General features: G+C 38.6%; 1 protein-coding gene across 4 annotated transcripts; it reads left to right on the top strand.

The window, feature by feature from the left end:
* Positions 1-2803: 2803 nt before the first annotated feature.
* zbtb42 (zinc finger and BTB domain containing 42) lies at positions 2804-8797 on the top strand. Of its 4 annotated transcripts, none has more exons than XM_051722864.1 (3): positions 2804-2953; positions 3762-3862; positions 4620-8797. In XM_051722864.1, exon 3 carries the CDS (start codon positions 4638-4640, stop codon positions 6144-6146), a length of 1509 nt encoding a protein of 502 aa, XP_051578824.1. In that variant the 5' UTR covers positions 2804-2953; positions 3762-3862; positions 4620-4637; the 3' UTR covers positions 6147-8797. The 4 variants fall into 4 exon arrangements, with proteins under 4 accessions (XP_051578824.1, XP_051578825.1, XP_051578823.1 ...); XM_051722865.1 differs by having other exon boundaries at positions 4623-8797; XM_051722863.1 differs by lacking the exon at positions 3762-3862.
* The last annotated feature ends 5845 nt before the right edge of the window (positions 8798-14642 follow it).

A 14642-nucleotide genomic window follows, 5' to 3' on the forward strand; every position in this document is an offset into this window, starting at 1 on the left:
TTGCTTACTTTGGTATCTTGGTAAATCTGAGCACAGTTTGAGAAACTCTCTCTGAAACTCTAAAGAGGAGACACACGTGAAATAACTGGAAAAACATCTGAGAAGCAGAAGACTTTAACAAACATCTTCATTTGCTTTCCATTTCATCATAACAGAAACAACTGTGATATTAAAGAGATTGCATGATTTTTCTGTCCTGTTTTACAAATAACATACTGTATATAAAATATGTTTCATGAATAAACTAGTTTGGCATCTCTAGTGGGAAAACTCAGCCCCCTTTTACTTAGATCTGCATTATAACTAGTACAAGAGAAATACAAAACCCAGAGTATTGTAAAGGCCAGCCCTTTAGAGAGGCTTTAAATGGCCCTTTCAAGCATTCGACAGCTGGAGCTTGGGTAAAAGGTGACCCAAACAGTTGCAGAGGACACATGCTTAACAGCTGCAGATCCCTTCTCACGTCTGCAGAGCGCTTGAAGGATCGACAACAGTTTGACTGTTCATATTGAACACAAATCCTAAAATAGCCATGTAACTATGTTACTCTGCAGCTTTACAAAATGTGTGAAAACTGTTGCATGCTTCTGTAATATCTGTACAAGCTTGTTTTTATTTCAATCCCATTTACATGTATTCAATTAGCAGATGCTTTTATCAAGAGTGCTACTACATAAGCAAGTTGTAAAGTATATTGAAAAGTAGTAATCTACTGAGATGAACTCTCTGTGAGCACACAACACATCGGTGCTCGCAACAATGGCCACAGACGGAGGGGGAAGAGTCTCAAAAGCCCTCTAATTATACACTTAAATGTACTGAATGAGGGGAATGCATTTAGGCTGGACGGGTTTGTAGGGACAGTCGCAACTTGGACTCTTCAATCTAACTTCTCGAAAAGTGTCTCTACAAACACTTAATTATCTGGAGAAAGAGAATGGTCCTTAATATTGATGATCTTTAGTTTAAAGTTCCTCTTTACTTTGTCTTTGTAAATGTCTCAGCTTTTTTCGGACCTTGTGTATTCAGCACATCGTATTTAAAAGACACCTGATATCTGACTTAACTGAAACACAGTTTATGAAGATATCTGTGGATTGTTTTTTTGTTTGTTTTTTGAAATAAACTAGAATAGAAATCTTGTACACACACGGTCAAACTCAAATTTCAGGGGTGACATCAAGCTCATCCTTTGGAGACCGCTTCCTTACCTTTTTAAAATCAGATAGAAGCAGATAATATACTGTATATATATATAAATAACATCTTTCTCAAAAATGCACCAGAGTAATCTGTCCACCAAACTACTATCGTTAGTGTTATTGTAATATCAGCCACAACTGCACTGTAAAAAATGTCTGTAATTTTAACAGTAAAAAAAAAAAAAACTTTAATTGGTTAACGGGTAGTTACATTAAATATACGGTAAAAAATTATAATAAATTTAACAAGACAATACATGTAATTTTACGGTAAAATTTTGTAAAAGTAATTTTTTTTAGATGTAAAAAGTATAATTTTACTGTATAATTAACAGTTAAAATTTATATTATGTTTAACAAGAGAGTACATGTACTTTTTACTGTAAATTATTGTTAAAATTACAGTAAAAAAATAAATAATCAGGCGTACCCAGAATTCCCTGCGTGAAACATCACATTTCTCTTTAATTGTTTTCGGATTAGTTATGTTTCTTCTTATTTTTAATATTTTTAATAGCAGTTATGTTCTTTTTTTCTGTGTTATATTTTATGTGTTATTGCATTATTTCACTTGTGTTATCCTGATGGTGTTTTGTGTTTGTGTCTACATGTTTATTAATTATTTTTGTATTAATTATTGCTCCTGGAAAGGTCACTCTTAATGAAAATTAGGTATTTATTTTTTTATAAAGTGAAAAGCAGATTTTTAAAGTTTCAGAATGTTAGTGTATCAAGTTTATATCATTTAATAATATAAACAGTAATGAACTGTAAAAAATACAGGCATCAAAATTACATCCCGTAAAGTCTTAAACATGGTCCCCGTGTTTTTTACGGTAAATGTTTGGCAACCAGAGCTGCCGGTAATTTACCGTAAATTTTACAGTTTTTTTTTGTTTGTTTTTTTTTACAGTGGTAAAACAGAAATTAAATAAAATAAAAATGTCTAACACTGTTTGAATAAAATCCTGCATTATGATTTATGATGAACTGTAGTAAGAACAATTTTATTAATTATGGTATTTTGGAACTTTTTGGTTTCTCACCCATATGGTTACTATGGTCAGATTTTTGTTTTTGTAAAGCTGACATGGTTGAGTTTACTTCATTTTTATTATTAATTTTTGTTGCATAGATTTAAAATGAACCCACAATCTAATGCATAAACAATTAAGACTGATATTACAATTTATACTGTATACCCTAAGTGGAAAAAAGATGGACAAAATAATAATTTTACCTTAATGCATGGTATGTTTTTATTTTTTTTTTTTTTTTTATTAACCCATAACCATAAATGAATAAAGCATTAAGGTTGATATTATAAAAATCTATATCTTTTTTTTTAAAACGTAACTTAAAAGTTTATTGTATTAAAAAAAAAAAAAAAAAAAAAAACTAATTAATCTAAATGCTTTACTAAAAGACTGCCAATAGTACACTCAAACACAGCTGTCTTTAAAGTGAACACTGCTACTTACTGCCCCAGTGTGAGTGTGTGCTGAAGTACATTACACTGGTGTTATCGCGAGACTGGACCATTAACAACCTGCTTACACACACGCACACACACACACACACACACACACACACACATACACACACAGCGCAGTGTTTCATGCGCACCGGGCTCGAAAATACAGCCGAGGAACAGAAACACAGACACCAACATCTGGACACACACCATGAAAGCGCGTCGGAACATCTGAGGACACATCAGTCTGTGTGTGTGTGTGTGTGAGAGAGAGAGAGTGAGTATGAGCTTTGATGTGAACTTCCATTCAGTGTTTGATACATTGTTTCATCAGCGCGAGCGGCGTGTTTGATCGCGACACTGTCCGAGTTCCGCTGTTCCTCTGCTGCGCTCTTCACCTTTACACTGCATGCGATTTGAGCTGTATTAATGGTGTTTTGTTTTTTTGCGTGTGTGTGTTTAGTATCAATACGTTACCTCTTGAAATGTTTAACATAAGCTCAGACACAGTATAATGCGACCAAAGACGCGTAAATGTTCTTCATATCAGGTCATTCATCAAAAGTTCGTCATCATCAGCCCGCTGCTGTCTGGTTTAAAATAAAGTATCTTGTTATGCGCTTATTTGTGTTTTAACAACTTTCTGTCGTTTTAAGGGATCGTATTATCATTATAACAATGTTAACGTGCATTAAGTGAGAACTTTGTGGCTTCCGAGAAACATATGGCATAAAGACACAGCTGGAGGTTTGAAGCTGATGTCAGAGCAGCTGACTCCACACACACACACACACACACACACACACACACACACACACACACAGACACACACGCACTCTCTCTCTCACACACACACACACACACACACACAGACACACACGCACTCTCTCTCACACACACACACACACATTCACACACACACACTCTCTCACACACACACACATTCACACACACACACTCTCTCTCTCTGTCTCATACACTCATTCTGCTCACATGGACGTGAGATACAGAGTTGCGTTTGGTCTGCTGGTGCTGTGGAAGTATTCTTATGCTTTAGTTTCTGATGTGTGTCATGTTTTATGAAGGGTTTTTGTTTGTGCATGACTGGATTTACTCATTCAATGCTGCTGTATGAAAGGAAGCGCTCCAACTAAAGATCAACTTCTCTAAACACTCATATAATAAGGTATGTTTTGTATTTGTGCATGTTTTTAAGAGTATGAACTGGTTCCTTTGTTTAAGTCTCTGTTAAACTGTAGCCGCATTAAAGACACACGAGGTGAAAGTTGTTACATTATCAGTGAAACTATAATAACATGTTCATTTTGACAGTTGCTATAGTTATGCATCACAACAATATTTTTTTAATGCACTACTTTGCAATAGAATTGTGTTCTGTTGGAAGATATCTTCATACTTTATTTGTACGCAACAGTGCTGTGATGGTTTCTAGGTGTATAAAATGTTTCAATGTGTTTTAATGGTTTTTTTGTTTGTTTGTTTGTTTAACTGTGGTTGAATTACCTGGTTAGTTTTTCGGTGAGATAAAAGGTGTCTTGAATTTTCAGTGAAACTATAAGTTCATTAATAAGCTGTTTACATATGTTTACTAGTATGCACAGGGTTTGATTTACTTTTGTTTGTCTGGCCTTTAGATGTGTCGTTAGGTCTTTATGCGTAATTAAGACCGGTTAGTGTTTCTATAAGAATAAAGTTGTATTAAATTGTCAGTGAAACCACAGTACTGATTGTACGACAGTTAATATAGTTGTGCACTGCAAGAGCACTAATAAGAAAAACAGTTTGGCTTTTTTAATGTAGTGTGCAGTGGGGTTGGGTTTGCTTTTGTTTGTCTCCACTGGCCTGTAGATGCGTCATTAGGTCTGCGCGTTATGAATGGCTACCCGGCGTTTATTTAACATCCAGTTTTTCCTGTTTTCCAGCAGGTTGCAGAAGTAAGAATGGAGTTCCCGGACCATAGCCGGCAGTTACTGCAGTGCCTGAGTCAGCAGAGGCATCAAGGTTTCCTCTGTGACTGCACCGTCCTCGTCGGAGAGACTCGATTCAGAGCACACCGGGCCGTTCTGGCCTCCTGCAGTATGTACTTCCACCTCTTCTACAGGGATCAGCTGGACAAAAGGGACGTTGTGCATCTGAACAGCGACATTGTGACAGCCCCAGCTTTCGGCTTGCTTCTTGAATTTATGTATGAGGGCAAACTGGAATTCAGCATGCTGCCCATTGAGGACGTCTTGGCCGCTGCCAGCTACCTGCACATGTACGACATCGTGAAAGTGTGCAAAGGAAAGTTAAAGGACAAAGACATGAGCTTCCTGGAAGAGAAGATTGGAGATGGGATGGTCACGAGCGGTTTGGATAAGGAAAATTGTGCTGAAGCACGCTGGCACGCGCCGCAGGACCCCCAGAGAGCTGCCACAGCAGACAACCGTGACATGGACAACGGTGAAGCGAGCCCTGCTGTCACAGATTGTGATAGGCCCGTGCAGAAGGCGAACGGTCACCCTGGCGGGTCCCCGGACCTTGTAGGTGTCAATTATGTGTCAGCAGAGGGCGACCCTTGTGTCCAAACAGCTGGAAAAACAAAAGCTGATGTCAGGAGTTCAGCCATCGGCTTGTCCCAGAGGTCCCGGGCGGCGGATGACATGGACTGCGCTCTGGATTTGTCTTTCAAGCCTCTATCGAGCCGAGACAGCTTCCACCCCTCCTTCATCTCGGGACAGCTGGCCCTCGACAGCCAGCAGCAGGCCACAGAGCCACTTGTTAAAGACGAACACGACTTCCTGTCAGAGCAGGAGGACGGCGAGCCCGTGAGCCCCGTGAGCCGGCGCTATGGGAATAGCGCCAGGAACTCAGTGGTGACAGGGTTCGCTGACCTCTTCCCCGGTAACAACGGCCCGACCGCGGACGACGACCTGATGGAGGGGGAGGGCCGGCACGAGGAGGGGCCGGGGGGAGGCCGGTTGCTTGGAGACAGCGAGGGGGAAGACGAAGACGATCTGGCGTCTTCGGACATCTCAACGTCCAGTGGCGTTCTGTTATCCGGCGGCCAGCAAGTGTGCGTGTGTCCGCTCTGCAGCAAAGTTTTCCCAAGTCCGCACGTGTTGCAGTTGCACCTCAGCTCGCACTTCCGTGAGAAAGACGGGGTGCGTTCCAAACTCTCGCCCGACGGATCCGTGCCGACGTGCTCGCAGTGCGGTAAGACATTCTCCTGCATGTACACACTCAAGCGGCACGAGCGAACGCACTCTGGCGAGAAGCCCTACACGTGCGGCCAATGCGGAAAGAGCTTCCAGTACTCACACAACTTGAGTCGGCACGCTGTCGTGCACACGCGTGAGAAACCGCACGCGTGCAAGTGGTGCGAACGACGTTTCACGCAGTCTGGGGATCTGTACCGCCACATCCGGAAGTTTCACTGCGGCCTCGTAAAAACCCTCACTATTGGATAGTGTCACTCAAACACTGTGGCTTCTTTAAACTCGTTGCAATGAAGTATTTCATCATATCACATCCTTTGATATAAAAACAACAAACTTACTAAAATAATATATTGTTACCAGTAATAATGATCCAGTATTTAGTGTTTGGCATACACAGATTTCTGAAATTTGTTGAGTAGATGTTGACATCACAGGAAGGCTGCAATGAAAGTAGTTCCCCAACAAACCGTCTAGAAGATTTGATTATCAACTATAATGTAAAAATTATTCAAATTTGACCACCTTCACAGAGAAGCTTGAAGTCTTTCTGTATGTCCTTAATTTAACTGTTCTTGAAGTAAACAAAGGCATATTTTATTTATGATTTTAGAGGAATCTGATGGTGTGATTTTTGTTTTTTATGTGGATCTACTGAAGGGTTTTGTCACTGAAATGTATCAGTTGTGCACTTGGCATCGTTATAAATGACATTGCCTGTAAAAGCTACAGTCTGATGTGTCAGTTGTAATTAAGTTTCCTTTAATAATAACTTAAAGACAAATGAAGGACTAGTTAACACTGATTCTGCTACTGGTTGTACTGTTTTCACTGGAATACGTCTCTGTTGTTTCTCTTTCTTTCTGTAAACTGTGAATATGGTTGAATGGGTTGACTGCATTTCAGGGAAACTTTAACATCAGAATGGTTTGAACCTCTGAGACTGTTTTGAAAATGTTTCCTTTTATTTCATGTTTTCAGTCGATTCTAGATGAAGAAATGTTTAAGCTTGTATAGTAACGGTCACTAGCACTAAAAAAAAAATCCATGTTATGCTATATGTTTATCAGTCCTGAGAAAACTTGATTAGAGTTATTTATTAGTTAGTTCTTTTTGGTTCAGGGTTTACTGTAGAATTGACATATAAAGTATAGAAAATACCGTGCTGGCAATTGTTGCACAAATATTGGGATAATTGATCAGTTGCTGTATGTGGTGACCTGGATTCATTGTATCTCGTGTAGATAAGCCATCGTAAATGAAGTTTGACTTCACTGATGCTAACGAGCACTTCCTTTGAACGTAGTTTCTAGAGACAACACTGATATACTGTAGGCTGCTATTTCTAACTGGATATTTATTTAAAAAAAAAAGTACTTTATTTATAAGATTATTGTCACATTTTCATTTGGAATAAAGCACGACTGAGATCTCTTGTAAAAGCTGCAATTCTTCATGTTAACTGGAGAGTCTGAGTCTTCCAATTGTAGCCGAAATTACAACGTTTGTCATTTTTTAACGAGATCAACTAACAATGCTGTTACAGCAGGAGTCAAGAGATACTGTAACTGTAAATGTTGGCTTATGAGCATAAACATCTGAAAGACACAGTGACTTATTGTCCGAGCTATTTCTTCAGGAACCGTCCTAAAATGCTGATGTGCACTCAGTGATTTTAAGATTTATGCATTACAATTTCAAAACAAAATTCCATCTAATTGAATTGTCATCTTTAATAAAGTTTTTAAAGTAGTATTAATTTAATTTTGTTAAACATAACACAATTCAATTTGATGGATTTGTTTTATTTTTGTTGTTTTTGTATTTTTGTTATGACATTTAAATGCATAAATCTTAAAAATAAGCATATATATATATATATATATAATTTTTTTTAAAATTATTATTATAATTTTTTTGGGGGAGTGTGGGCACGTAAAACCATGTATGCATCAACAGGTGCATTGATTATCTGTGTTCAATGATGCAATTTTGTTTGTTCACTGCACTGGACTGCATGCTCACACCATGAACAATGATTTTGTTGCACATTTGTTGGACAAAACAAGATTTCATGAGCCGGTAATTTAGAAGATATTATTATTGCAAATGCATTTCTCTGTTTTTGAGAGAACACGCTGAAATGTAGGGAGTTTCTCTCTTATTTTATTGACATATTTACATACTCGATACAGTATGTACAGTGATGACACATGCTGTCGGTCACCCGCGCAATAATTGCACCTGCCGCAATGATATTTACTCATGGTGGGTCTTTTCATTCTTAAGCTGTCAACATCCGCAAAAGCCAATATATTAATGCAATAATGAAAATGTAGATACTTCAGATTACTTGGACTCTTAGATTATGAGGTACAGGATGCGTCATGCTTCTTTGCTGTGAGATTTTCAGTACTAATTTTTGGAATTGTGCTGCCGACATTGACAATGAAACCTTCATTTGTATTTCTCAATTCAGTCTGCGAAATGACAACTGTATGTGAAACCTGGATAAATGTCTTCTAAAGGTTCAAACTGTGAAATTGTATAATCAGAAGTAATATTTATTGATTTGTTTCTGTGCAAAATGTTACTGTACTATATCAGAATTTTGACTAAGTTGAGAACTTTTTACTAGACTTTGTAGAAGTGCCATTATATGTAATATAAGTTTTTGATATAAAACAAACACATTTTATAGGAAACAAATGATACATTGTTAGTGAATGTAGATGACAATCTGATTTGAACTTGCTTCTTTGATAATTTATTTAGTTTGTTTGTGTATTTGTTTGCTTTCTTTGGGCACATTTGACGTTTGTGCCCATTTGTGTGTGTGCTGTGAAAATGTGACAATCTTTTATCTTTATTTCAATTAAGCATAGATTAAACACAACCTTTTCTGTGGATTCATTGTGTTTGTCTTTTGAAATGATGCTCGACTTGCATTTTAGAAATGTCCAATTATAAACATAAAGAAACTTGAATGAATGAGTCAAAGAAAAGTGATTAGGAAATTTCAGCGTAAATACCAGCTTCAGGTTTGTGCTAATTAAGCTTTAGGCTGTACTTTCTATAAGTTCCCAGAGTTATTGAAAACTTGTCACGGAAATATCAAGGAATTTAAATTCTTTTAAATCTTAAAAGATCATGGACATTTTATAGTGACTAATTTTTATAGTAGAAATATTACATGTAATTGTCCATTCTTTGTAAGTGAAATTTGTTTTTGTTTTTTATGATATTGATCATGGTCATTGATCATTGAAAATATGAGAACTGAACCCTTGACGAGGAATTCATACTTTAGTATATTATCCTATTAACTTACTAATTGATTTGCACTTTTGCACAACTTAACATTCAGTGTTTCCTTAATGAAAAAACACCTTCTATACTGGACGCTCATTTGCATTCTGAGCAAACAAACAATTCAGGTCTCAACAGTCGAGGAAAAAATGCGCAACTAATTCACAATCTCAAAGCCAATTCACCGGTCATTCTCATTCTCAGCGACTGGGATCCTAATTATTCTCCGTCTGCACATCTAAAGAAATCCAGCTGCTCGATGTGATTCCCAGAACCCTCCCCCATCCAGACCACACGCTCTGAGAAATAACGACCCCCATCTACCCCTCCAGATACCCCCGGCCTCGTCCCACTCACTCTTTTGTTTGGAGTTATTCGTTTAGTGTGTCTATTGTCCGCAGCACCTCTCAAGTTCTGCCTTGAAGTTCAGTTAACCAAGATGCAACGGTTTAGACTGGTTTAGAGAGAGAATGATGTGTAAATAAGGGTGTGTTATGGGTTGTTTAGAAATTAATACAAATTGTAGTTCGACTAGTCTATGATTAACTCTTTGTGATAACTATTCAATTGTAAACTTCTAAACCAGTGATCTCAACTGGTGGGTCACCACCCAAAAATGTGTCGCAGGTCTGTTCTGATAAGGCTGCAGATAACAGTGATAAAATAAAGCTATATAATAATATAATCATGCATAGTTAAAATGAACTCATCAACTTTCAGTAGGGAGGAGAAAACACTTCCCATCTCTGTTGTTGACATCAAGGCCGTGCGTTCAGTCAAACTTCACAGTATTTTGGCACAAATTAATCAGTTACTTGGTAGAAGTTAGACGGATGTTAACATGGACGTGTTGTGTGACATTATTTTTTTTCTGAAATAATTTTGCGTTCCCTCTCAATAGTTTTGCGTTCCCTCGCAATAAGTTTTGCGTTCCCTCACAATAGTTTTGCATTCCCTCGCAATAAGTTTTGAGTTCCCTCTCAATAGTTTTGAGTTCCCTCGCAATAGTTTTGCGTTCCCTCTCAATAGTTTTGAGTTCCCTCGCAATAGTTTTGCGTTCCCTCTCAATAGTTTTGAGTTCCCTCTCAATAGTTTTGCATTCCCTCGCAATAAGTTTTGAGTTCCCTCTCAATAGTTTTGCGTTCCCTCGCAATAGTTTTGAGTTCCCTCGCAATAGTTTTGAGTTCCCTCGCAGTAGTTTTGAGTTCCCTCGCAATAGTTTTGAGTTCCCTCGCAATAGTTTTGAGTTCCCTCTCAATAGTTTTGAGTTCCCTCGCAATAGTTTTGAGTTCCCTCGCAATAAGTTTTGAGTTCCCTCGCAATAGTTTTGAGTTCGCTCGCAATAAGTTTTGCGTTCCTTCGCAATAGTTTTGATTTCCCTCGCAATAAGTTTTGCGTTTCCTCACAATAGTTTTGCATTCCCTTGCAATAAGTTTTGAGTTCGCTCGCAATAAGTTTTGAGTTCCCTCGCAATGTTTTGAGTTCCCTCTCAATAGTTTTGAGTTCTCTCGCAATAAGTTTTGAGTTCCCTCGCAATAGTTTTGAGTTCGCTCGCAATAAGTTTTGAGTTCCCTCTCAATAGTTTTGAGTTCCCTCTCAATAGTTTTGAGTTCGCTCGCAATAGTTTTGCATTCCCTCGCAATAAGTTTTGAGTTCCCTCTCAATAGTTTTGAGTTCTCTCGCAATAAGTTTTGAGTTCCCTCGCAATAGTTTTGAGTTCCCTCTCAATAGTTTTGAGTTCCCTCGCAATAAGTTTTGAGTTCCCTCGCAATAGTTTTGAGTTCCCTCGCAATAAGTTTTGAGTTCCCTCGCAATAAGTTTTGCGTTCCCTCTCAATAGTTTTGAGTTCCCTCGCAATAAGTTTTGAGTTCCCTCGCAATAGTTTTGCGTTCCCTCTCAATAGTTTTGAGTTCCCTCTCAATAGTTTTGAGTTCGCTCGCAATAGTTTTGAGTTCCCTCGCAATAGTTTTGAGTTCCCTCGCAATAGTTTTGCGTTCCCTCGCAATAGTTTTGAGTTCCCTCGCAATAGTTTTGAGTTCTCTCGCAATAAGTTTTGAGTTCCCTCGCAATAGTTTTGAGTTCCCTCGCAATAGTTTTGAGTTCCCTCGCAATAAGTTTTGCGTTCCCTCGCAATAGTTTTGAGTTCCCTCGCAATAGTTTTGAGTTCTCTCGCAATAAGTTTTGAGTTCCCTCGCAATAAGTTTTGAGTTCCCTCGCAATAGTTTTGAGTTCCCTCGCAATAGTTTTGAGTTCCCTCGCAATAAGTTTTGCGTTCCCTCTCAATAGTTTTGAGTTCGCTCGCAATAGTTTTGAGTTCTCTCGCAATAAGTTTTGAGTTCCCTCGCAATAAGTTTTGAGTTCCCTCGCAATAGTTTTGAGTTCCCTCGCAATAGTTTTGAGTTCCCTCGCAATAGTTTTGCGTTCCCTCTCAATAGTTTTGAGTTCCCTCGCAATAGTTTTGAGTTCTCTCGCAATAAGTTTTGAGTTCCCTCGCAATAAGTTTTGAGTTCCCTCGCAATAGTTTTGAGTTCCCTCGCAATAGTTTTGAGTTCCCTCGCAATAGTTTTGCGTTCCCTCTCAATAGTTTTGAGTTCGCTCGCAATAGTTTTGAGTTCTCTCGCAATAAGTTTTGAGTTCCCTCGCAATAGTTTTGAGTTCCCTCTCAATAGTTTTGAGTTCCCTCGCAATAGTTTTGCGTTCCCTCGCAATAGTTTTTAATTCCCTCTCAATAAGTTTTGCGTTCCCTCGCAATAGTTTTTCGTTCCCTCGCAATAAGTTTTGAGTTCCCTCGCAATAAGTTTTGCGTTCCCTCTCAATAAGTTTTGAGTTCCCTCTCAATAAGTTTTGCGTCCCTCGCAGTAGTTTTGAGTTCCCTCACAATAAGTTTTGCGTTCCCTCTCAATAAGTTTTGAGTTCCCTCGCAGTAGTTTTGAGTTCCCTCGCAATAAGTTTTGCGTTCCCTCTCAATAGTTTTGCGTTCCCTCGCAATAAGTTTTGAGTTCCCTCGCAATAAGTTTTGAGTTCCCTCTCAATAGTTTTGAGTTCCTTCGCAATAAGTTTTGAGTTCCCTCTCAATAGTTTTGCGTTCCCTCGCAATAAGTTTTGAGTTCCCTCGCAATAAGTTTTGAGTTCCCTCGCAATAGTTTTGAGTTCCCTCTCAATAGTTTTGAGTTCGCTCGCAATAGTTTTGAGTTCTCTCGCAATAAGTTTTGAGTTCCCTCGCAATAGTTTTGAGTTCCCTCTCAATAGTTTTGAGTTCCCTCACAATAGTTTTGCGTTCCCTCTCAATAAGTTTTGCGTTCCCTCGCAATAGTTTTTAATTCCCTCTCAATAAGTTTTGCGTTCCCTCGCAATAGTTTTTCGTTCCCTCGCAATAAGTTTTGAGTTCCCTCGCAATAAGTTTTGCGTTCCCTCTCAATAAGTTTTGAGTTCCCTCTCAATAAGTTTTGCGTCCCTCGCAGTAGTTTTGAGTTCCCTCACAATAAGTTTTGCATTCCCTCTCAATAAGTTTTGAGTTCCCTCTCAATAAGTTTTGCGTCCCTCGCAGTAGTTTTGAGTTCCCTCACAATAAGTTTTGCGTTCCCTCTCAATAAGTTTTGAGTTCCCTCGCAGTAGTTTTGAGTTCCCTCGCAATAAGTTTTGAGTTCCCTCTCAATAGTTTTGAGTTCCTTCGCAATAAGTTTTGAGTTCCCTCTCAATAGTTTTGCGTTCCCTCGCAATAAGTTTTGAGTTCCCTCGCAATAAGTTTTGAGTTCCCTCTCAATAGTTTTGAGTTCCCTCGCAATAAGTTTTGCGTTCCCTCGCAATAGTTTTGCATTCCCTCGCAATAAGTTTTGAGTTCCCTCTCAATAGTTTTGCATTCCCTCGCAATAATTTTGCGTTCCCTCTCAATAGTTTTGAGTTCCCTCGCAATAGTTTTGAGTTCCCTCGCAATAGTTTTGCGTTCCCTCGCAATAAGTTTTGAGTTCCCTCGCAATAGTTTTGAGTTCCCTCGCAATAAGTTTTGAGTTCCCTCGCAATAGTTTTGAGTTCCCTCGCAATAAGTTTTGAGTTCCCTCTCAATAGTTTTGAGTTCCCTCGCAATAGTTTTGCATTCCCTCGCAATAAGTTTTGAGTTCCCTCTCAATAGTTTTGAGTTCGCTCGCAATAAGTTTTGAGTTCCCTCGCAATAAGTTTTGAGTTCCCTCTCAATAGTTTTGAGTTCTCTCGCAATAAGTTTTGAGTTCCCTCGCAATAGTTTTGAGTTCGCTCGCAATAAGTTTTGAGTTCCCTCTCAATAGTTTTGAGTTCCCTCTCAATAGTTTTGAGTTCGCTCGCAATAGTTTTGCATTCCCTCGCAATAAGTTTTGAGTTCCCTCTCAATAGTTTTGAGTTCTCTCGCAATAAGTTTTGAGTTCCCTCGCAATAGTTTTGAGTTCGCTCGCAATAAGTTTTGAGTTCCCTCTCAATAGTTTTGAGTTCGCTCGCAATAAGTTTTGAGTTCCCTCTCAATAGTTTTGAGTTCCCTCGCAATAGTTTTGAGTTCCCTCGCAATAAGTTTTGAGTTCCCTCGCAATAGTTTTGAGTTCCCTCGCAATAGTTTTGCATTCCCTCGCAATAGTTTTGAGTTCCCTCTCAATAGTTTTGAGTTCCCTCGCAATAGTTTTGCGTTCCCTCTCAATAAGTTTTGCGTTCCCTCGCAATAGTTTTTAATTCCCTCTCAATAAGTTTTGCGTTCCCTCGCAATAGTTTTTCGTTCCCTTGCAATAAGTTTTGAGTTCCCTCGCAATAAGTTTTGCGTTCCCTCTCAATAAGTTTTGAGTTCCCTCTCAATAAGTTTTGCGTCCCTCGCAGTAGTTTTGAGTTCCCTCACAATAAGTTTTGCGTTCCCTCTCAATAAGTTTTGGGTTCCCTCTCAATAAGTTTTGCGTTCCCTCTCAATAGTTTTGAGTTCCTTCGCAATAGTTTTGCGTTCCCTCGCAGTAAGTTTTTCATTCCCTCACAATAGTTTTGCGTTCCCTCGCAATAGTTTTTCGTTCCCTTGCAATAAGTTTTGAGTTCCCTCGCAATATTTTTTGCGTTCCCTCTTGAAATCATAATACTCACAAAATTATAATTTTTATTACCATGGTTTACATTTTTTCTGCATTATCACTGTGGTTTCACTACCAATATCATGGCTAAAATATTGTTACTGTAGTAAAACCATGGTAAATATATTTCGAGGGCACGCAAAACTATTTCAGAAAATAAATTCCCGCCCTGTCCTCTGAGGGGCTCCTTAAACAATAGACTTGTGTGTGGAATAAAATGCGAGTCTGTTATATGGTTTTGGAAGGACATGAGGATGACTAAATAAAGACAGAATTGTCACTGAACTATCGTGTGAATCGATTTCACTGTTTGATTTGAAGGATATTTTGTTGTTTAATGTTGTATGATAAACCATTTTGCTCACAA

This window comes from Myxocyprinus asiaticus, chromosome 17 (genome assembly GCF_019703515.2).
Source record: "Myxocyprinus asiaticus isolate MX2 ecotype Aquarium Trade chromosome 17, UBuf_Myxa_2, whole genome shotgun sequence".
Classification (NCBI taxonomy): domain Eukaryota; kingdom Metazoa; phylum Chordata; class Actinopteri; order Cypriniformes; family Catostomidae; genus Myxocyprinus; species Myxocyprinus asiaticus.